This window comes from Halichoerus grypus, chromosome 9, assembly GCF_964656455.1.
Source record: "Halichoerus grypus chromosome 9, mHalGry1.hap1.1, whole genome shotgun sequence".
Classification (NCBI taxonomy): domain Eukaryota; kingdom Metazoa; phylum Chordata; class Mammalia; order Carnivora; family Phocidae; genus Halichoerus; species Halichoerus grypus.
The window spans coordinates 12009995-12033948 of NC_135720.1; the positions used below are offsets into that span (position 1 = coordinate 12009995).

Consider the following 23954-nt stretch of genomic DNA (forward strand, 5'->3'; position numbering starts at 1 on the left):
TTTCATTTTTCTTCACCATCTTCTGAAAAACTGCTTAATTCATGTTTATTTACCACCATTCTATATCTTCCATAAAGGAATTTTTTTAAAGGGGTGGGGGGAGTAAAGAAGTAGAGAAAATAAAGTAGGAAAAGTTCAAGTGAAGTGTTTTGCTATACCCGACCTTCGGCAATGAGGTTATTTCTCAAATTTACATAAAGACTTATTATCATCTTGACTGCAATCATGTAGAAAATGAATGGGGTATAAAGTACATGAGGATAATTTAATAAAACGAGCTTTCTTTTCTTAAGAAATCTTTGAAGAAGAGAATCATTAGACAGAGACTTGCCTTGTATTCACCCAGGTCATGAGGCATGTCAGCCTGGTGATATGCCTTTGGCAAGAAGTCCTTAATTAGAAATTCCTCGAGAGCTGCTCCCAGTAGGTGCTTCCTAAGACAAAAAGACAAAATAATTTAGCAGGGAAGCCCTTACTAAGGATATAGCATCCAGGCTCAGGTGAATGAAGGCAATAATTTGCTGACAGCAAAAGAGCAAATCTGTCACAATGGGGTGCTGGATTTTGAATGAGAGTCTCTCCATCATATTAGTAGTAAGTATCATTTTTGTTATTCAAGTTTAAATATATATATTAAACAGTCTTTAATTTTTAAGATAATTTGTATAGGAACGCTAAATAGCTTGAAGTATTACTTTGGTAAAAGACTAAAACTTGTTAGAAAACATTCAGCAGATACATTTAATTTACCCTTACAGAATCATGTAAAGTTGTTTTTCGATTGAGTTCATTTTTAATTATTTTTAAAGTCAAGTAGTTTGTTCTTGCATAATGTATGAATGTTTCTCTAAATCAAATGAAGTCTTTGAATTAGACTATGAAATTGGAAATTTTCTAGAGTACTTTCTGAGTTGTTTTTAAAGATTTCTCCTTTTGCCATCATTGATTTAAAACACTAGAGCGATGTTGATTAGGAAGGTTTTTATACTTTTCATTAAATTCCTTAAAGTATACCCATATGTGTTTAAAATCTTTTTTATAAAGTTAACAATTTATTAACATTGTAATCACTGTTAAAAACTAATCTATGAGAAATAAGTATAGAGTAAGTCTGATTAATATTGAGAAGCTCTTCATTTCACTTTAAAAGAAGAACCCCAAGTGGTTTTGAACAGAATAAAAGATTGAAGATAGTATTGATTGGTCTCTTTTCATTCAACACTAGCTCTCATGGCTGGGAGTGAATTTATATCTGTTTATCGACACATTCTGTTGGTATGAAGAAGAAGAGTCTTTCCTTTACACGCGAGTTATTCTGGGTGTAAGTAGAGTTGGTGACTACACATTATCATTTTGGAAAACATTCTATTTTCCCCAGTTTCCTTACTCTCACTGCATCTCTCTCCTATGTCTTTATATATGGACAGTCAACGCTGGCTTGGGCGAGAGCATCTGCAGTCTGCCTGAATTTTAACTGCATGCTAATTCTATTACCTATCAGTCGAAACCTTATTTCATTCATGAGAGGGACAAGTACCGTAAGTACTAAAATATTTGAAATAATTTCCATTGTTATAATGTCCTAATATAAGTGCCATGGAAGACAAAGATGTACTTTACTGTGAAATTCCTAATAATCCTGTTTGAATTGAAGTTTGTTTCTTTGTAAGAGAGAACACAGTGGCTAAAACTAAAAATCAGAAATTGGTACATCCGGTGTGACTTTTGTTCTTGCCGTTCACTCCCTACATGACATTGGAGCTATTGCTCAGCCTTTCCCTTATATGTTTGCTCCGCTGGATAAAGATGGCTAATAGAATTGACCTGACTCACAAAGATGGAAGTATTATAGCAGTTTGAACTGTTACCACTTCTAATTGAAAGGAGACAAATAAGCAGTTGAGCCAAATGCCACTAAGGACACATCTTTCTGAGCTCTCAGCCCAGGAATGCACAACCACAGTGCACAGATTTCATTATGTAGACTTTAACCCCTACCAGATGTAACGGGACATTTCCTAATTATATTGACCTCACTGTGTTGGGTACTGTGTTTCCTGTTGAACTGAGTAATGCGCCATACAGAAAAATGAGAATGTCAATAACCCTAGCTAGATGAAATAATTTATTATATAATCATCATCATAATTTTATGAATATTTAGAGGCAGATGAATATAGTGCCTTTCTTTGTGTAATAAGGAATGCTTTAGAGACTACTTAAACCACATCCATGAGGATGACGGTTTCCATCTTCATTTCCTAAACTAGTTGAGGCATGGAGATTAGCAAGTTTATTCTAGAATTTGGACTTAATAGTCAGGGAACTATACTACCTCATTCACTTTTATTGAGCTGAAATGTCAGCAAAGCCAGTAATAACCGTTTGATTTTGCCTGCTTGGACTAATTAATGACCACTAACTTCTGTGCCCCATCATCCCATCTTCAGGAGTGTAGATAGAGGCAGAACCTGAGTCCTGCTCTCTTAGCTCTGAGGATGCTGTCATTGCTACGATTTTTCCTCAAACAAGGCTTTTATTTTCTGTTACTCCAGTGCTGCAGAGGACCATGGAGGAGGCAATTAGACAAAAACCTCAAATTCCACAAACTGGTCGCCTATGGGATAGCCGTTAATGCAAGTAAGTGCTTCTTATTCATCACCCAGTGCATTTTATAAAACCTAATGTTTAACTTGATAATTTTGTTTTAGTTCCCCCCTCCACCAAGGGCTCACCTTAAATAGATCTTTGCCTTCCATTAGACCCCAGAAACCTTCTATAAATGGATTTTTAAATTTCTAACGTAGACTCATGCAGTCTTCCCTACAAAGCCTTCAATTTGTCAGGGAAAAGTTTATGAAACTCCATTGTCATTTGTGAATAATTAAGCTTGTTGAGAAGACAACAATAAATACCTACTTGCAAAATGAATACCATGCTATTCGATATGATTCACATTGGAAATAAAACTCACCTATACTCAAAATCTCATTCACAGTCATGGGAAAATTGTATCATAGGCAGTAAAAGAAAAAAGAAAAGGAAGATCAGGTGAACAGGGTTCCGAATAGTATTGAGCTAGTGGATATAAAAGGACCTTGAAAAGATATGAAGCTTTAGAGCATATAAAGTGTTATTGTTATTTTTTGAATAAGAAGACAAGAGAATTCAAGAGAAATACAATAAAAAGTAGCATCCAGGGCCAAGGCTAAACTCTGATGAGGAAGAAAAGAAGCTGAGCAATAACCAACTCGTTTGTGGTTTTGTTGGACAACAAATACACTGAAATGAAAGGCTATCTGCACAATAAAGAGTTATGGTTCAGGACTGTTTCCCTCAAACTAATTTAACTATAAAATGTTTTCCTCATTTGTTTTTATCCTTTCATGCATAAAAAATAGCAGAGTAAAAAGAACACTCAAAACAAATGTGGGTTTAATTAAGCAACAAGACATGATAGACAGTGCCTGAGTGCCAATTAACACAACTTCGGGTGTGTGGTGAGACAAGTGGGGAGATTTCCCCATCGATTGTCCTCATTGCCAGATTAAACCAACCCAGGAAATGTTTGCAAAAGGTCTTTGTAGTTTGTTAAGAAATAAGGGTAAAAAGACATCATGTCCTAGAGAAAACCAGCCAAGGTATGGAGGGCAAAGAACAAGCTAATGCATCTTTATGTCCAAGGCCTACTTAGGGCTGTCGTCCACAGAGGGGCCAAAAACCTTTGATGTATGAGTTGAACGCATGAAGGAATGAAGACTCAGGGAAGCAGATTTCAGCTCAGATATGGGAGTCTTCCAGACCTTCAAAATTATCTAAAATTGGAATGAGGATCCCTGAGAATACGGAGTACCCTGTCGTGGGTGGTGTCAGAGTGGAGTTCAGACTGCTCCTTGGAAGGCTCTTCAGAGAAGGAATTCAAGGATTCTCTGGGTTTCCTTTAAAATCCTAAGAATCTTTAATTCCTGCATTAAAAGAGGAGATAAAATATAGTAAAAAGGCAGGAAAGATATTATCACTATGCAATAGGTTTAAGACAGAACTAAACTCTAAGAGAAAGAGAGAAGGAACCCAAAAAAAAACCCCACAGCATCAAAACACATCAGAAAAGGAAGCAAAAAAATAAAGGAAAATATGTTATGCAATTACTTCATCCTTAAACTTTGGGTATGTATATTTCTTTCTGTGTAATCCTAGATCAATAGGATAAATGCATCAGTGACGTGTATTGAATGTCCCCCATGTGCGAGATACCCTAAGAGAAGCTATAACCTGAAAGTAGTACAGGCAGTAATAATTTAGCAGGGACAGCAATTGACTAGAACCAGGCAACCAAATTATTTTATTCCCCTGTTACTGACTGGTCCTGTGATCTCAGATAAGTTTTTTTATGCTTTTTCTTCTATGAAATTAAAAGAACAAGAATACAATCTATTCATCTCTAGATGTACAGACTAGTTGTCAGGATGTCTCTTGGATTCCACGGACTACGGGGTCATCCACTTGCCACTATTGCAAAGAGAATCACCTCCAAGTTTAGCATGGCCGGTGGGCTCCGTTCAGTGAGCCCTGCCCCCTCCTCCACTCTCATTTCTCTCCATACCCCCTTCCTTCTCCCCCCCTGGCAATGCCCAGCCACGGGGTCCCTGAGTCGTCTGTACCTTTGCTCCTGTTATCCCCTTTGTGTTACATGCTCTTCCTCTCCTTCCTCAGTGGATAAGAAGTTGCCATATCCGGGGCTCCTTGCCTGGCCTACTTCCCCTGACCCTCTGGGTCTAAGCTGTCAGCCCACCTCTCCTGCTGGCCTCGGCCTCAGTCACACCTCCTACTACAGAGTAAAATTTCTACAGACTCCAATCGCCTAAGGGGCTGAGCTGTGCCTTATCTGGCTTGGCTTTCCCAGCCCCTGGCACATAATAGGTCCTCAACAAATTTGGTCAAACCTGAGGATGAGCAGGAGTCAGCCAGCCAGCAAAAGGGATTGGGAGAATTTGTGGGAAAGGTACAAGACAGCGCAGAGTTGTTCAGGGACCCAGCAGCAGCTGGGTCGGGGGGGGGGGGGGCGCGGGGGAGGGGAGGAGGGAGGAAACACAGGGTGTGGGCAGGGAAGAGTTTCAAAATGATGCCAGTCGTCCAAGATAAATTCACATTCTGCTGCAACAGGAGGAAGCAGGATGCTCTTTTTCCCTCCTTCCCTCCCTGGAGAGAATCAAATACCCCCTCGGGGGCCTCTTCTGCTTGAACCCCCACTGCTTTGCGGGGCTCCCAAACATCCCCGGGCTCCCCCTCGCGGGGTCAGGCTGCTTCTGAGAGCAAAGCACTCATCCCCCACCACCATGGCAACCAGCAGCGCGGGGCTGTTTCCATTCCCGGCAGAGGCAGGAGGGTGGGGGAGAGAGCTCTCTGCTTCTCCCAAACCCTGACATAGCAATTATTACATTTCACACTAACTAAGAAATGCGGCTGGCAACTGCGCTTTTAGAAGAAAAAAAATGCTAAGCCCTGGTTTCATAGATATCCCTTTGCTTTTCACATTTTGTCCTTCTGGTATATTCACTTGGGAGCCGCTGAAAATGTCCCCGTGCTTATTTTATTAGCATCGCCCATTATGCTGCTTTTCAAATAGCCGACTGGCTTAATAGAAGTGTGTAACCTTGGAAGAAGTGCATCCACATCGAAGTTTGCGTGCCAGCCCCTAATTTCTCATCGGTTCCTCTCTAAGTTGAACTGCAGGCTTTAATTGGTCAAATCATTAAAGGATGTAATTAGAGCCTGGTGGAAGTAGGCTGGGGAGGAGGGGCGAGACAAACAATGGTATCTATAATCAAGGGCATCACCGAAAATGCAGTGACAGAAACTCTTCTTCTGGCTTCCTGCCTTCCCGCTTGCCTGCCTATGATAAGAGCTGCTGGAGCATTCTTCAACCACTAATAAATCATTTTCAGGGACCTATAACCCCAGTGGTATAAAAATCCCAGTTTCACAGCCCCTTCATTCTTATGAATGTGGATCTTTTTGGACTCTGTGGTCCACAGTGCACCTTAAAATCCCTCCAACTGAATAGTAGTACCGTGAGCCGGAGCTTCCTTCAAAGGGGGCTGTGAATAGTGACCCAGGCGGCTTACATCTGCTTGGCTCCAGGGGGGTAACAATTACCCACGCGCAGCTACTGATGAGCTGCTAAAATTAGCTTACAAAGCTCAATAAGCATAAGAGACAGGTTGAGAGGAGCGAGCTCAGAAGAAGGGTACTCAATAGAAAGACTTGGAGACCCCCGGAGAGAGAACCGCCCCAGAGGCCCAAATTCTTCAGGACCAGGTCCCTAAAGGATTGCTGCTAACCCAGTGCTGCCAAAGGCATCGGGACCTCCAAGGAGGCTGTCTGCCCCAGCCTGTCTAGCATAATTGAATGTGATTTATAAATGAGTGGCGTGCACAGGGCGCCATAGTCACTGTGCATTCCTGCGGAAATCAGACCGCACACTTAAAAGTTTGAGGGCCGGGCTCTGGCTGTAGATGCCAGGATTTGTCCCTGGGTCCTTATTTCTGAAGGCTGCTTAATTAGGAGGTGACTAACTCCAAAATGACTGTTATCACTGACAGGCAGGCAGAAAGATAGCAAGAACTGACCGCCCTTCCAAGATTCTCCCTCAATTATGCTTTCTTTGATCTCCTGAAAAATAAAAAGAAGGAAAGAAAGAAGGAAAAGAAACTTTCTCAGGGCAACTGGCTCTAACTGTAGCCTTTATGATTTTTTTGTTCACTGTTCAATAAAAGCTCCTTATTTGAACTCTGAAGTTCACACACCAATTAAATGTGCATTTGTGGTTTGTCCAAGACTGCTGCTCTCTTTTAACTGTAGAAGTACTTTGGTGAGAAAATAGGATTGTGGAAAGACCCAGTTATAGCAACTTTTAGCCTGGCGTTTGGGTGGAGTCAACTTGAGATTCTCTCTCCGTTTGCCTCTCTCTCTCTCTCTCCCAATCTCTCTCTCAAATAAATAAATAATCTTTAAAAATAATAAAATAAAATAACTGAAGTCTGTAAAGGGAAGAATAGAACATATAATGTCTGAAAAAAACAGAAAATCTGTTTCTCCCTGGGAATCTACCAAGTCCCAGCAGCCATGGAGTTGGTGGGTGGGATACCTTTAGTTCGAAGCCAAGATCACAACAAAATTAGGGTCAGCCCTCGGAGGAAATAAAACGTTTAGACAAACCAAATGGGCACAAGTAGTTTTCCTTCTGAGAATTCCTGATATAAACAAAATTAGATAGTCTACTTGTTATCTTATTACCTATAAAAAAGAAAACAAAATGGAGGCCGTTGGAGCAAAGGAGCATATCAGGCATGAATTTTAAAGTACATGAAAAGAGAAAAAGCTGAGAAGAGTAGTTTTCAACATATTCCCTCAGGAGCTACCTCTTAAAAAGCATCTTGGGTTTTCTTATACCACTTCATTAGTTTCTTCAGCTCTGTTACGGGAGACCTGGCAATAAGAATAAATAAATAGTTCAATATCCTTGCTCATTCAATAAATGTACTTAAATCTAGTTTAACAGTGTCAAATTCTCATGTGGAAATCAATCTAATAGAAAATAGATTGTGATCAACAACTCCTTACACAGGAGGAGAATGCTATGAAATGCAGAATATAAGACACAGAATCTATCCTGTACTTCCTTTCTGGCCGACACCGGTGCATTATGGGATTGGAAATGATGTCACTTAATTTGGCTTGAAGCTCAGTATCTACATCTGTAAAATGGGAACAGCTCTGCTCTGTCTGGTGAGCTTTAGTCCATGGAGGAGAACTGGGGACAGCCAGAGGCAGAGGGGTAAGGGTAAAGGGGCAGAGAGTAAAAGGTGAGTTTCCACCCACCTGCAACGAGGATTCCAAAGGCTGCAATTCGTCTTAGGAGCTATTTGATTCTAAAGACTCAAGTGAACCATTCAAAGAGTTTTAGCTAAGCCCACAGGAGAAATTAGTTTTCAGTAAAGTATAACAATTATTAATCAGTGAAAAGAAGCAATATAACTTAAAGGTCAAAAATGGGGCTCTGGACTCAGGCAAACAGGGTTTATCCCACTTTTGCCATTAATGGACTACAAGCACCATAACTTTTTGAATACTGGTCTGTCAAATGGCAATAAGACTAACAAGTCTTACTGAGGATTAGGTGAGATAATATGCCCAAAGCATTTATAACATTGTTTGGAGTATAGTAAGTATTCAATATCTGTTAGCTATGAGAAATACGACCTTTTAAAAAAAAACTTTAATATAATTATCAGAAAACAGCAATTAAGAATACTGCTGAACTCTTTATGTTCAATTTAGCAAATAGTTTCCATTTTATATATTGCATATTGGGAGAAATGGCTACTAGACAAACTTTTCTAGCTTTATGGATGCTGAGACTAAACAAAGCAGCCCCTTCCTAGACACGGCCACATTTATTGACAAATGGAACATAAGGAAGAAATACAATGCCTTTTTGGTGCTACCCACGCCATATCCATAAGGAGACAGTCCACATCATGGACCCAGAAATAGCATCATGCTTTGCCTTTTTAGGTGAGCTTCAACCAAAAGCATATTCGAATTGATTTCTAACTTAAAGGGTGCAAGAAAATGTGCAAAAAAAAAAAATCTATTAACAGGGAAAACACCACTCCAACAATGTTGCATCTGCAGACAACCTCCTGACCCTTTCTCTTTCTGTAAGCTCATTGTCTCTCAGCAAATTCTTATTAAGTATATACTGGTAGTAAGCAATGTGCCAAGTGTTGAGGTTACAAGATGAATAAATTTGAGGCATGAGAGTCCACTGGGCAACATAGATGTAAATAAATACTCATAACAGTAACGTCTGGGAAATGTTATAATTAAATCATTGCTGTATCATTGGTGTCATTGGTGCCTATGGAATTGAAAACAACTTTGATAGAAAACAACTTTTGAGTTGGGTCTTAAAGCATGAAAACAACTTTGCAGGGCACAAAAGGGAATGGCTCTGATCAAAGAAACTCAGGGGACAGAGAGTAAAGCTAAATAGCAGATGGTATTTCTAAATAAGTCTGCTATTAGGACCACAGGGACCAAAATGCCACCAATATTCTCAGAAGTTTCGCTGTTCCTTTTTCTTTCAACTCCCAGCACCTCAACGCACAATGTACAGCCATGGAGGATTCCAGAATTTGCCTACAATGTGTAGAGACTGCATAATAGTAGTAGTCACTGCTTCTTTCCATGGTGGAGGGGGAAAAAAGGTATCAAATGGGAAGTTATCTACACCCTGGGTAATGAATTCTCATTTCACACTTGAATCTGATCCCGATGGCTGGTATCAACGGGTCACCCAATAGGGCTTTCATTTGCAGGAAAAGCATCAGGAGGAGGTCCTTGTCTGGATGTTGTGACTGCTAGCTTCCCCACAGATTTTACAAGACAGAAAAGCGTGGCATTGGGCACAGGCTCCTCAGGCTAAGTTATGCTGTGTTCCTGAGCTTGTTCTCTTCATTTAGAATTTAGACATCACCAATTCTCAGAATTAGAAAGCTGAGTTTTCTTCTTCAGAATATACGGAGAGGATTAATTCTATAAATACTAACTTATTTCTATCCTCAAGGAATAACACATGCAAAGATATTGTGTATATGTGTAGGAGCGAATATACATATACAGTGAAATATATAAAGGAAGAATAGAAAGTATAATGTCTGAAAGAGAACAAAAACTCTTCCCTGGTATCTATCATATGTGTCATATGCACAGATGTCCATGTATATGATGTACAATACTCTAGAATAATGCTCTGTGATTGCTTGGAAAACATATTATATAAGATATAAAATATGGAATCTATATACATATATATAAAACAGAATGTGTTCTATATAAAATATGGAGTTATATATATATAATGGAACATGTATATAATTATGTTGTGACGTCCTGATACCTATTCCACTTGCAGAGTGAGCATGTGTTTATAATTAAATTAAGGGGAATTGAGATTTACTTTATTTCTTCAAATAATTAAAATAGATGTGGCGAATCCCAGCATACCTTTAGAACTAGTCAATCCACTCCATTCAGCACAGTGTGAAAGATGTACAAATAAGTCACTCTTTGGAGATTAAAAAACCAGAACAGAGAAACTTGACCATAGAGGCATTGTGTTTCTGAGTAGCCATAAAGGAAGAAATCCATATGGCACATGTCTGATGTCAGCTCCTCGACCGCAGCCATCCACATCGTCGCCCATTTGTGCAACCTACAGCGCTTCCACTGGAGCCAGTCGGCCCACGCAGAGGGACTTCTGGCTGTGCTTTCCAAACTTGGCAACGCCCCCAATGAGAGCTACCTCAACCCCATCCGAACCTTCCACACAGTGAGTCCTTGCATGCTACCTGGTTTCTCATCTGAAAAGTCCTTCCTTTTCCGATCACTTTATCAGGAACACTGTGTTTCAAAAGCTATTAATAAAAGAGCTGGAGAGAAGTTTCTGCCAATTGTTAACATCGGTTTCACCATTTTTTTAAAAAAAGCTATTTTTTCATAAATGTTGCTAAGAGGTTATGAGCAAGAAGAAAAACTGATGCCGCTTAGTTTATAGCAAAACATAACAAATACACCTAAACAGGAAATGCAGTAACCTGTTAAAACCCTGATACTTTAAATTTTAAAGCAACTCATGATTAGATATTTTTTTGTTGGTGTTGGAATCATAAAGAATGTGAAGTGCCATCTAAATCCAGGGATTATAAATTGGATGTCTTCATCTTCAACTTGCAAATTGTTTTTGGATCTCTTCTCCTATGTCGTATTTTGGCACACAATGTGCCTGGTTGATTTGCCAAATCAGATACTGGGCAGAGTAGCTAATTTCATAATCAGACCTGCATGGCTAGTGACATCATTAATGCTAATTATCTGTGTGCACAGAATGGCAGCACATGTGGGAAACAAAAAGAAAACCAAAAATGTAGCTCCAGAAATCCACCTGCAGAGATTAAGATATTCCTCTCCCATCATCCACCTCCTACCCTTTTTGTCCTGGTTGATCAAAATATTAGATCATGTACTACCCTATTGAAATAGGCATCCACCATGTTGACCAGGGTAAAAAAATTGGTATTGCTCAAGAAAAACCCAAAGACAATGCACTCCAGCCATGGAAATATCTCTTTCATGACACTTTTGCCCATGCAGCCTTATTTGAAGAAGCAAAATTCAGAGTCTCTTTTTGGGGAAATTCTTCTATGGCATGCCCCTAATTACCCTAAGATGATTTCCAATATCAGGCCATTAATCAAGTAGAGCTACATTTTCTTAGCAGACAACAATCAGAAGCACAAGTTTCAACATTGTAAGTCAAAAACAGATGCCATAAGCCTGTGGGAAGGCCTTTGGGGGTCACTCGTTTGAGCCACAGTATTTACCTTGACACCTACTGGGGTTAACTCTTTTCCCCACTAAGGCTCTGGAGAGCTCACTGTTACAGACAACCAAGAATAAGCCTCAATATTTTGAAAAGACCATACAGTGAATAGTATTTATTATAAGTACTTTTAAAGCAATTTAACAAGATAATTAAGTTACTCCCAATATGGTTTTCTCAAAATTTTAGTAGCAATCTACTATGTAAGTGCTAATTAAGTTCAAGAAACCCTCTGCTTTAGGGTATTTGGAGAAAGATCAATAACACAAATTGGTACATTTGGAGAAAGTATCCATAACACAAAGTGTACATTATAGAGTATTTTTAAAGAGATGCAATGGGATTATTTTAGAAGATACATGGCTACTCAAACCAGTCTATAAAAATATGTTGCAAGAAAAGGGAAGTGGGGATTTGCTTTAATAAGCAAAGAAGGATGATTTGAAATTAGCACATCCTATGATATAAATGGATTTCTAAAATGCCTGAGTACACTTGCAAAAAAATATCTTTTAAATGTTTTAGACATAGCCCTTTCAATTTTATTTCAACTATTTGCTCTATGAAGAAAAAAATAAATAAACAAGAAGTCCCTATCCAAATTACCTTGAGATCTCAAAGCAGCCCAAATTAATGAGATTTTACTGACAAAAGATACAGTGTGAGTTTATTGAGCTCACAGTCGTCTCAACGATAGTAACACAATGTATGAATACTAATGACTTGGCAAGAGTATGGAAAACTCACAGTAAATACAAAGTGCTTTGTGATTCATATTCTAAAAGGCTCTTTAACCATCCCTTACACTCGTAGGTCAGAATGCTGGTCTTTTGGCAGCGTCTACCAGATAAGAAGAGCTGTATCTTTATTGATCACCTAGGATTTACAAAGCCTTATTCCAAGCCTCCCAAGGTGGCATGAAAGAAATGCAAGTCATGGTCCTTCCAATTAAAAAGCAAGAGCAAGGATAAACTACCAGGGGAACAGAATGTGCAGCTGCTTTATTAGGAATGCCCCTGAGGGATCTCTCCAAAAAAGTGTTTATTAATGTTAAAATGCAATTAGGCATGGCAATCCACATTTTTATTTTAAAGATTCAAAACTTGAGACTTGGATTTATTTTGCAAGATTTTATCTTAAAATGCATTTTCATATATTGTCTTCATTTCAATTCAACGTAATAACTTTGACAGGAACATTGATTTATACAGATGGAAAACCTATAAATGATCAGTGGCATTTGATGGAATTGGAGCAAAGCAAATGTCTGCCATCAAACGGGGCAAAGGCAAAGACAAGGAAGCTGCCATCTTGAGTCATATGGGGACCCCTTTTTGAGGCTAATATGCTCCTGATGAGAACATTCTAAATTACCCCCTGCTTGAACTCTCAAATATTGACCCTAAAATGGAAAAGTAGAACTAAGATATCAATGTCATGGTGCTTGTTTCTTTTAGAACACCATCACTGAATTGCTAACGACAATCGCGGGTGTTACTGGCCTGATCATCTCTCTGGCTTTAATCTTGATCATGACCTCTTCCACCGAATTCATCAGACAGGTCTCCTATGAGTTGTTCTGGTACACCCATCATGTGTTCATCATCTTCTTTATCAGTCTGGCTACCCATGGGGCTGGGTAAGTCCATAGTGTGCTCAAAGTGTAAGATTTTATGTCTGTGAACCTCAAATCATCTTAGAGAGCCCTTCGGATGGAGGAACACGACTGGCAGGAACTAAAGGACACATAGAAGGTATGGAAAAGAACATTCACTGGGGCAAACACCTTTTTTTAGTAACTGAAAATAAGCAACATAGATGGTGAAGTAATATCTTTATTTTTCTTGCTAAGTCTGTTGGGGAGTCTTGACATGTTTATAAGATGCAGAAATTTTAATGAGTGCTAGAAAACAATAGATCTGTGTTTCATTCAGAACATATTTTCGCAATCCAAATTACATGGGATTAGTCAGGATATATATTTCGGACACCCAGATGTCATTTCTGCCTAACCAAAACCACCCACTGGGAAACCCGGTGTGGGGGAGGGAACTGTGTGCCAGACGGCAGTCAGACCTAGGCTCTGCCACTAGTCATCAGCGTGGCCGTGTGCAAGTCCTTCAAATTCTATGGACCTCAGTTTCCCCATCTGACTTCTAGGATTCCTTCTTGCCTGAACATCTCATACAATGCCATTCTGGTATTCAACACCTGCCTGACACTATTAATCTCTGCATCAGGAAACTAGAGTAGTGCGGCTCAAATACAATGTTTTCAGTTCTTTAAATAGTCTCAAAATGACTCTGGACCAACTAACCCATTGATGTCTATTCACTACTTTGTCCCACATTAAGTATTTCATAAACCGATGCCTTTTTTTTCCATCTCACAATGTTAAGAGCACATTCGTGTGCATGATCCGTCTGATCCCAACAACAGTCCTGTCCAATGAAGAGGGTGACATTAGCCCTATTTCATAAGGAGGAAACATGTCCAGGGGGTTAAGTGATTCACTCCAGGTCCCAGGACAAATAAATGCCAGAGTCGGACATAGGGCGCCCGTCTTCAGACAACCCAACCTTTTCTGATAACAAGCCCTGCAGAACAACTCTTCACTGGCTCCCGGGAAACATTCCTCCACACCTGCAGGAATGTGCACCAGCACATCCCTTCTCTTGAACTTTTTTCTCCCTCCGTTGCAGCTGCTGAGCCTGGAGGGGGCTCTGCTTCCGCCCTGACTCGGAAGAGCTCGGCCACAGAGACTGTGGGGCATGGCCAGGCACACAGGACAGGGTGACAGAGAGGCTCACTCAGGGCCCTAGGGCAGCTCTGCGTGATAAGCCACTTCCGTTCCTCCTCCCCACACTAATGGCCTCCCTCCAGCTCAGCCCTCTCCTTCCTGAAGGAGGTCATTTCTGCTGCTGCCACGGCTCCCCACCATCCACCAGCTCGTCAGATGCGCAGACATTGTAGAAGGAAGCATTGCTCCCCCGGGGCATTTTTACCCAAAAAAACTGCCAATTCCTCTGTTCATCCTTAGAATCCTAGTCAGTCAATGTTCCTATTTATGCTGCTGCCTGGCTAATGGCTTTCTGGTCTTTAAAAGATCAGCAGTTGGCTCTTCTGATGCTTGATCCCCCACCCTGACTCTCTATATTTCGGGGAGCAGGATGGATGGTCCCAAAGTACTCCACCCCAAAGACTGCCAGTCCTCCCTTTCTCTGCAGATTCTTCTCCTGATGCTGGGGCATTAACCCCTGTAGCACGTTTGAGAGACTCTTCATAATCCATATGGGTCTAGAGCTCCTCGTCTCAAAAATCATGCACACGTCCCCGGATCCTGCCTCCCTGCATTCACACAAGAGGATTTCAATGGGCCAGTGTTGCGTTAGAGATTTTTTTTTTTTAATATCCAAATAACATTTCATAAGATGAAATATTTTAGTCATTTTAACTTAGTTGAAAGGCTTATTTTGGGATAAGGGCTTCATTTAATCCTCTCAGCTTGAAGTATTCTACAGCTACTGTTTACAGCAAAAAGTAATTTGCAAATTCTATACAAAATGCCAAGTAAAGGAGGATTATTGGAATGTGTTAAAGCCCACTAATCTTTCTATTATGGGATAGCATAGATGAAGACATAACTTTTTTTAATTTTTAAAAAGATACTGCATTTGTGAAATGTTCTGAGGTTTAGATAATATAGAGAATGTGACCTAGAGCTTGAGAATGATGGTGTTAAAATTTACAGAATCTTTTCCTCTGGCTCCTATTTATTATTCACCCTTCCCATGTCTGGGCATCAACATTTCATGGGAGAGTCACAGATAGTTGTGCTCATCTAACGCAAAGGGATGCTTTGGATGCCTTCCACGACACAGATTGGGACAAGGGCCAAAATGTCAGTTCTCCAGGCTGAGGTCTGAGGTCCCCAGGGTCATTGCCCCTCCCTCCTCTAATGCCTGACGATGCAAAAGGGGACATGTTACTCCACAGACTACCCAGGACATGAGCCTGTGTGATGCTAAAGTTTCTCAGTCTGAGTACCATGTTCCTCAAAAATAAGTCAATGGTTTTTATTCATAAACACCTAGGAATTGAACAACTCCCAGATTACATGACCTCAATTCTTAGGCTTGGCAGCCCGGTGCACCAATGGGGAAATTGAGGAGCTTACACCAGAGCAACTTGTCAAAGGTCAGTCAGAGCTGCATTTGTGGCAGATATAATATAGCAGAATTACAGGACTCTTGATCCAGTGCTCCATTCACGAAGGCAGCCTTCCTTTTCGCCCTCAGATTCATCATGTAGTCCTGAAGACATACTTCCCACTGACCTATTTTGACCCTGTCAAACACTACTCCTGCTTGTGGTCACTGGGGGGAAAAAAATATCATTATTCAGGGCACTTCTTCTGACTCCTTCACTTGAAAACTTCTAGGTGCTCAAAAACAAACCAAAAAGGGTAGAAGTTAAATAAATCTGCAAAAGACCCAAATAGTACAAAGTTAGCCAATTAGCCCAAATCAGCAATCAGGACGAGATGTAACCTAATTAAATTCAACAGTCTACAAAAGGATGTGTTCAAACAATTTCCCTTCATTATGAATTCTCTAATATAGACACTTTCAATTTAACACAGGATACCGCAGAGGGGCACTTCTTTTCTGGGATCTTCAAAGTTACTTGAAGCTTCTTAAATTCCTATTTTTAAAGATGTTGAGAGAAATGAGTGACAGCCCGAGTTTCAAGACAGTTGAAGTGTTACTCCAGGGCCCACTGTAGAATATATGTCGGTGGTATCACCAGGCTGCACAAAATCAATTTTAAACGTTTAGGTTTGGTTTTGTTTTGTTTTGTTTTGTTTTGTTTTGTTTTAATGGCAAGTCGGATCGTTCGAGGCCAAACTCCCGAGAGTCAACTGCGGCACAACATCACCTTCTGTAGAGACCACTATGCTCAATGGCAGAAGGCGGCCCCGTGCCCCATGCCTCAATTTTCTGGCAAGGAGCCTTCGGTAAGAGTGAACCCAAGAGCTTTTAAAAAAAATAGCTGTCTCCATAGTTAAAAGAACTAGAGCTTTATATGCTTGAGAAAAAGAACAGCCCATGTCACCACTAGACAAAGCCAACTCTTTATTAAGTGTGCTAATGGAGAAATCTAGTTATGGATCATTTTAAAAGAGGTTTACTGCCAAAATTATTCTGTCCATTTTGAAATGTGCTCCTGCACTCACATTTAAATGTGGATGTCTGTTATGGCGGATCGCACACCATCGCAAGCGCTAACAACTGTGTCTCTGGCTTGCCACCCTCAGCTCAGCAAGCTCAACTCCCCGTCCCTCTGCAGAACTGCCTCGCCATCCTGGGAATTAATAGCACCACTTCTCCAACGAACGTTAAGCAACAACCAAATGAGAAGCATGCCCTCCTTATTAAGCTTGCCTTCTTGCTTTCTGCAACTTTGGGGAGCAAAAAAATTGGGGTATTAGATGCATTTACTTCCTGTTCTAATTAAGCTCCCATGACTAAAATAATGATGGTAGACAAAAGGAGACCGAATTCATTAGAGTAGACGATAATGTCCACAAGATCTCAAAAGTAAGATTTCCTGGGCATGCTGTCATCATTATAGTTTGTGGCATAGGTAAATAGAAATAATGACCCTATCTGGTCTCCTCGGGAATCTTCGTACAATGCAAACCATCGGGCAGCTGGGTGATGCATAAAAGCAAATCAATAAAGCCAGCAGATTAAAACTAGAAGGAAACGGTGGCCCCAAAATATGTGTCATTAAAAATGAGATAATAGTATGTAAATGGTGGGGGATTAGGAAATGAAGTCATCATCTTATGAAGACTCTAAGGATGGACTTTTTCTAAAATCCTCGAATATATTAAATTAAGCACTGGATTTTAAAAGTGAAAACTGCTAGGGGGAATGTGTAAAACCGAACCGGAATAGATGTGCCCATTAGACTATGGTTCTTTTAATGGTCAGTATAGATTGTCTCTGTCTTAAACTCAACTATTGGTAACCACGACCCAGCCTGCATATTAATGAGGAACATGAATGCCTCTCGAAAATCTTCAGCTACAGCATCTCCATTAGAAAAAAAAAAAATCAATATTCTCCCACACCTCATGAATACAGACCATAGCTGGCTCGGCAGCAGATGCTGACATTAATTATTATTAAAAGGGGAGAACTTACCCATCTCTCTCTTAACTCTCCCCTGCTACACCTCCTTGCACACCCAAACTCATGTTGTCACTCTTTCTCATTATTTTTAATGGATCCTGATTCAAAGCATGTGTGGGTTGTGCAATTACTGCTTGGCTGAATGTACAATATTCTTTCTCTCTGATGTCTTGTAGACACTGAATCTAGAAGGTATCCCAAGGACAAGGAAGGGCTCTTGCGCTTCACTGCACCACATCTACCCATCTCTTCCTCTTTGCCTCTCCTAACTGCCTTTTCACAGTTCTTTCATCGATAGAACATTTATCAATTCACCTTCAGTGGCGCACTACTGCCCATGTTAGGAGGGAGAATGCTTTTTGTACATCACCGTGGAGACACTGAACTGATCAAGGGAACCAATTATACCCTCAGCCCCCTTCTGTCTCCAACTCATGGACACATACGAGGCTCCAGAGTATAGAGATACTCATGGAACTTGGTCTCAAAAGAAGCCTGGTCTTCCTTAGCCAAAGAAGCACCTTATTTTATTTAACTACAGCATCAACAAGTGACAATAATAATAGTAATAATAAGGCTAATGCTTTTTAAATTATTAGGGCATGATATCAACGGTAGAGGAGGAAGCTTTAACTGAGGTAGAGTTAGTACAGCAAACTTTTTCTTTTTTATGTGCTTGGAGTTGCACTAGACTCAGGATGCAGAGACATGGTTCCTTCCCCTGGAAATCTTATTGTCTAGAAAAAGAGCCCATTTATAAACACACACATAAAATAAAATCAGAGCCAGCATGTTCTTATTTTCTGGTAGGAATGAAAAACCAGGAGTGAAAGTGGAAGAAACAAGTTTCGTTATTGCAGCTTTAAATCAATGTAGCTTTATTTCCATCATAAAATATTCACTGTACCATGACTTTTTTGAGTATTTTTTGAGAAGAAAAACTAAAGCAAAGAAGCCATAGCGTATTTTAGCATTAAAGAAATTTAGATATTAAATAGCCCTGCCCCTTTATGTAATAGATGGAGAACTTGTTTTAGTTTCTTCCCTGTGGTCACAAAAGGCATTCCCAGGAAAGCCACACCAAGAAACCAGAGTTCTTGTGGCCATGAAATCTCATCTCTCTTCTCTTCAACATTCATTCTGAAGCTCCAGCCTTCTCCCACCCCTCACTTTGTCCACTCTCTACTGCTCTCCTTGAGAACATACCCCTGACACTGTATTTATCTCCATGAATAAAACTAAAACATTTAAGAGCCTGGAGGAAAGCCAACCAATAATTTTCTCCAACACTCTCATTTTACAAAACAGAAAATTTGAACATAAAAGGCCCAAGATTTGCCACAAGGCATAGGTGGAGGGATGGTAACCCCGAGACCCGAAGCCAGGTCTTCTGAGACTCAGTTCAGGAGCCCCTCCTGCCCTGGGGCCTGGCCTCCTTCTGTCTTTACTCACACTTGTCTATCCCAGTTGTTGTGGAAGGATAACCTAATATTCACCTCTGGCCGCTCCTGTCCTTCACTCCCTAACTTCCAGGGGCTCCGGGAGTATCACGGTATACCCAAACTGGGCTTTCTCCTCCTGGATCAATTTCAATACTAGAGTAGAGATAGAGCCAAGGATTCATAGCTTACATTCTCCTTCCTGACTAACCATATAAGGAAAAATAATCTGTTTCATTTTTATCAATATGGAAGAATCGGAGACCATGACTGACTTGACACCACCAAAATGAAGTGGGTGACGTCTAAAACTTTCTAAAATGGGCGTGGAAGATTATTTGTAAAAGGACATAGAGACTATGTGAGTGTTTTTGCAAATATCTCTCTAAGCTCACATAGAAAGAATTGCATTCTTGCTATCCTTTCTGTAAATATCCAAACCAGTTCTCAAAACACTTTGTGGTTCATTCAAGCATAAGAGACCAAAGGATTCGTTCCCTTGGTCCAACCCCATCCTTCATGTCTACCCCTTCCTATCTTCTCCCTTACTCTGCTCATCATACCGCCTCACCCACAGCATAGGTGGACAAAAGGCTTTGTTCTCTCTGCTATGCTGAACACGTTGCTGAACCCCACTGAGGCATAAAAGAATAAGTGGGTCAAATTGCTTTGTGTTGCCTGCATAAATCGAGCCTTTATCAGGCGAACAAGAGGCTCCCAGGGAAAAAGCAAGGAGTGTTGATGTAGGTGAGCAGAGATGCCATGCAAACAGACCCAGCAGTAAACAAAAGAGAAATACACAAGAAAGATAACAGAAGCAAAAATAACACCAAAGGGCTTGTGACCCATCAACAGAATGGACAAAACAAGATAATGGGCAAGAGTAAAGAGCAGTAAAGATGGTGAGTCAGCCAGAAAGGTTTTAGTGAACACGAGTTCAAAAGGGTGAGACATCGTTCCTGCTCCTAAGCTAGTGTGCTAGCAGGAAGGTCGAGGTGCATTTAGAATCCCAAGCAGAGGATTTAGGGAAATTATGAAAGGCTTGAGTTCCAGTCCGAGCTCCCCCGGGATCAAGTTCTGTCTCCCTACACCACTCTACCAGTTCCCACAAAGTCAGGGACTTTTCTTCTTTAAATGAAGAATTAGATGAGATTTCAGAGAACCCTTAACATCCCAAAATTCAATGAATGACTGAGTCTCTAATGTTTTGTAAAACAAGGCTCAGTAGCAATGTCAACACGGGACAGAAAGAAGCACAATTCGGTGGTAAGTGCACGGGCCAGGCGGGCAGACCCCTCTGGGGTCATGTTTTTCTGGTGCACCTCATTACCTTTGTGACCCGGACAATCTGTTTGATCTTGCTGAGCCTCAGTTTCTTCTTCTGTAAGACAAAGAGAATACCATATGCCTCGTGGCGTTGTTTGGTATCAGACCTAGTATAAGTCTTCAAACATTTTAAGTGTATGTTTGTACACAACAATTGGTACAAGACTAGCCTGCTGGCAAACTGATCTTCAGTAATACTGATTATTCTCATGAAAGGTTAACATAGGAAGGGATTTATTAAGAATGGAAATATTCGCTGTCACAATTGTCCAGAAGATTGTGGACGATTTTGTTCTGATTCTGTAAACCCACGTTTAAAGTTCTGACACACTACCTTTATGTCTTATTCCTGATAACATTGGATATGCCTGTGTGTGTGAATGTGTGTGTGTGTGGGTGTGGGTGTGCGGGTGTGGGTGCTTCTTCAGGTAGACCCCCAAGTTGTGACGCATTGGTGGCCCAAAAAATTACTGTTCACAATGTTTTTATTTCATTCTCCATGTCCTATTTTGGCTCAAGAATGTAACTCTGTAAGCCCTTGACTTTGGCTGAGTTGGGAGCATTTATGACCCTATCATATGTAACGTAAACATCAATCTGCTTTCCTATTTCTTTACAAATTCAATTATTTCTAATTACATAAAGGCATCATTGATCAAGTAAGCACAAAAACTAATACAGAAGAGTTTAATCTCTGAAATAAGCTTGTAGACTTCAAGGAATAATTGAATGTTATAGTATTTAATACAAGGAGATATCTTTATTGTTGATAACTGGCCCAAAGTTAAAGGAAAATGTCTGAATCCCATCATGTTATGTATTGATTTCGTTCAAATTGAAAATATTTGGATTCTATTTTCATTTCCTCTCTCTCTCTCTCTCTCTCTCTCTCTCTCTCTCTTCTGCTCTCTACAGGCTTGGAAATGGGTTTTAGGCCCTGTGGTCTTATATGCGTGTGAAAGAATAATTAGGGTCTGGCGGTTTCAACAAGAAGTTGTCATTACCAAGGTATGCGTGTAGCTTTATGTGTGAATAAAAGCCTGAGTGGAGATGAAAATTTTTTATTAGCCCAAGTTTTTAATTTGCCATTTTTATTGCAGAACTGTCTGTAATTTAGAGGCCCATCTTCTGTTCTAATAATTGCTTATATCCCGCGTATCTTTTAGTGTGACTAATTTTACTGAAGACGGGGATCAGGGCTCCAGACCGGTACACAGAATTTTGACAAAGGTTACGGTGCAGCCCAGGAACCATCCGTTTTGTTCTTTATTTCAGTTTTTCACTGGGGGGTTGGGGTATTTCAATTTCTCACTGGGGGGTTGGGAAGGATGGGCAAGGGGACTGACTCAGCTTTGGTTGGTTTACGTTGGTTATGGTAACTTCTAATATAATCACTTCGTTCAACACTTAAAGATGGCGATTTTGCAAACACCCAAATAATAGACATTTTCAAGGACACACACTCCCACTCGGAGCTACTGAGCAGAGGACAGGGAATGGTCACCCTCAGGTTCAGAGTGAGAGGGAGAGTGAGAGGAGAGGGACCACGCGAAGCCCCACCTAGTGAGTGAGGGCCCCAGGGAGTGTTTTCCAACCTTGCACCCCTCCTCACAGCTCTCCAGTTTACCAAATGCTGGAGGAAGATGGAAAACATGTCTAGGAGACTGAAAAGTACCAAAGACCCGGCCCCCGGTGTTTTAAAGGTCCAAGAAGAAATGCTCTGCTAACCAAACTTATATTGCTAATACAATATTAACAGAATCCCCTTTCTCCTTAACTGTCTTCATGAAAGCAGATGCATAGAAATTGCTTCATATTTCTGTTTTAAGCTGTTTCCATGTTGCTGCTTTTAAGTTAAGCACCAAAGGATATCAGGCTACGTCAAAAGCCAGACAGTAAAACTTCTGGAAATCCACTAGAGCCGTTACTAGGGAGACAGTTTAACAGCAGAATCAGAACAAATATCAGTAAGGAGATGGGAAACAGAACTAATGATTAAAATGCGCTGAGATCCTCTTCCAAATGGAAAAATACTGTCACAGGATCTAGACATTTGCTTTTGCTCCCTTTCACCTCCTACCACAAAAGAAGACACAGGAGCCTAGAGAGATTTTTTTTTTTTTTCAGGAAACAAGATGGAAATCGAAGAAGGGAAATCAGTTCTTTCCTTCTGATAAGCAGCACTTGGCAAGGCTCTTAAAAAAGCGAGGAGAGTCTTTGCCTGCTACTTCCATACACCTCAAACTCAGAGCCTGAGCAGGACCATGGATGAGACCCGACTAAAAAAAAAAAACAAAGCGAAACATGTCACAGTGAATTTGAGGATTGTTTTCCACTTAGAATGAAAAAATAATAGGGCCCAATCAACCAGGGATTGAGAAAAGATACAGGTCATTGAAAATGGTAACAGACAGGACCTACATTTTAAAACCATGGAGATGGTTCGGTGGGTATTTTAATAACCCTAAGCATCATTAAGTGCAGTGTCTCATATGTTGGCTCCTATCCTCTTGATCCTGGTTAACTGCGCTAGCGAGAGCTTGGCCATCGGGGACATGAAGTCACGTGTCAGACACCACGTGGTGCAGCTACCCAAATTTCAGATGGCACTCTGAAGGAGGTAAGCTTCACGCTTGCTGGAGTTGCCAAGCCAGATATAAAAGGGATGGCAAAGATCCTTGGAAGGTAACAGCAAATGGCAGATGGAAAGGACACCTCAAAAAAGCTGGTTCTAGAATGTAAAATCCTCTGGTGGACAAAAGTCATTGTCTTCTCCCTTCACCTGAGGAAAAAAGGCAAACGACTCTCTTGCTCTGATTTAGGTGGTGAGCCACCCGTCTGGAGTTCTAGAACTTCACATGAAAAAGCGGAACTTTAAAATGGCCCCGGGGCAGTACGTCCTGATCCAGTGCCCCTCCGTATCCCGGCTGGAGTGGCACCCCTTCACCCTCACCTCCGCTCCTCAGGAGAACTTCTTCAGTGTCCACATCCGGGCGGCAGGAGACTGGACAGAAGCTTTATGTAAGGCCTTCGGGGCAGAGGGACCAGCCCCACAGGAGCTCTGGAGCCTGCCAAGGTTGGAGCCCATTTCATTTTTACATATAACTTAGAAAAGTATAACAAATAAGTCATTTTCGTGCATCAGCAGGCTTCCCAAATCCAGCAATATCTTTATTCTAGATGGCAAGTTTTAATCCATTTTTTAAATTTGAGGACCTATATGGAGTCTAATTTAGTGGATTTCCAGTAGAAGCAAGTACATTTCTTTAAAAAAAAAAAAAAAAAACCAAATGTTCAACAAAGGCAAGCAGTGATCTAGGAAGAAGGAGCATTGTGCTTTCTCAGCTCCAAAACAACACTTGACTAATTACATGCAGCCCGCAATGAGTAAGACAGCCCTGTGAGCTTTTTGCTTTTGCAGGCTGAGGTCTTTATATTTGTTATTTTGGTCTTCCTAAGGAGGATGCTTTACAGTCAGAGTGAGGCTGGCAGGCCCCGTGCCCTGGAGAAAGAGCTAAACAATTGCAGATTGAAACTCATAGA

General features: G+C 40.7%; 1 protein-coding gene across 1 annotated transcript in view; it reads left to right on the top strand.

Annotated features, from left to right (window-relative positions):
* The first annotated feature begins 549 nt into the window (after window positions 1-549).
* Window positions 550-23954, top strand: part of NOX3 (NADPH oxidase 3) — a 54985-nt gene continuing 31580 nt past the window's right edge. Inside the window, exons 1-9 of the mRNA XM_036112084.2 lie at window positions 550-594; window positions 1226-1321; window positions 1428-1538; window positions 2556-2640; window positions 10251-10396; window positions 12904-13085; window positions 16334-16463; window positions 21327-21419; window positions 23234-23487. Of these exons, the coding sequence (XP_035967977.2) occupies window positions 550-594; window positions 1226-1321; window positions 1428-1538; window positions 2556-2640; window positions 10251-10396; window positions 12904-13085; window positions 16334-16463; window positions 21327-21419; window positions 23234-23487 (1142 nt within the window). The remainder of the gene's footprint in view (window positions 595-1225; window positions 1322-1427; window positions 1539-2555; window positions 2641-10250; window positions 10397-12903; window positions 13086-16333; window positions 16464-21326; window positions 21420-23233; window positions 23488-23954) is intronic.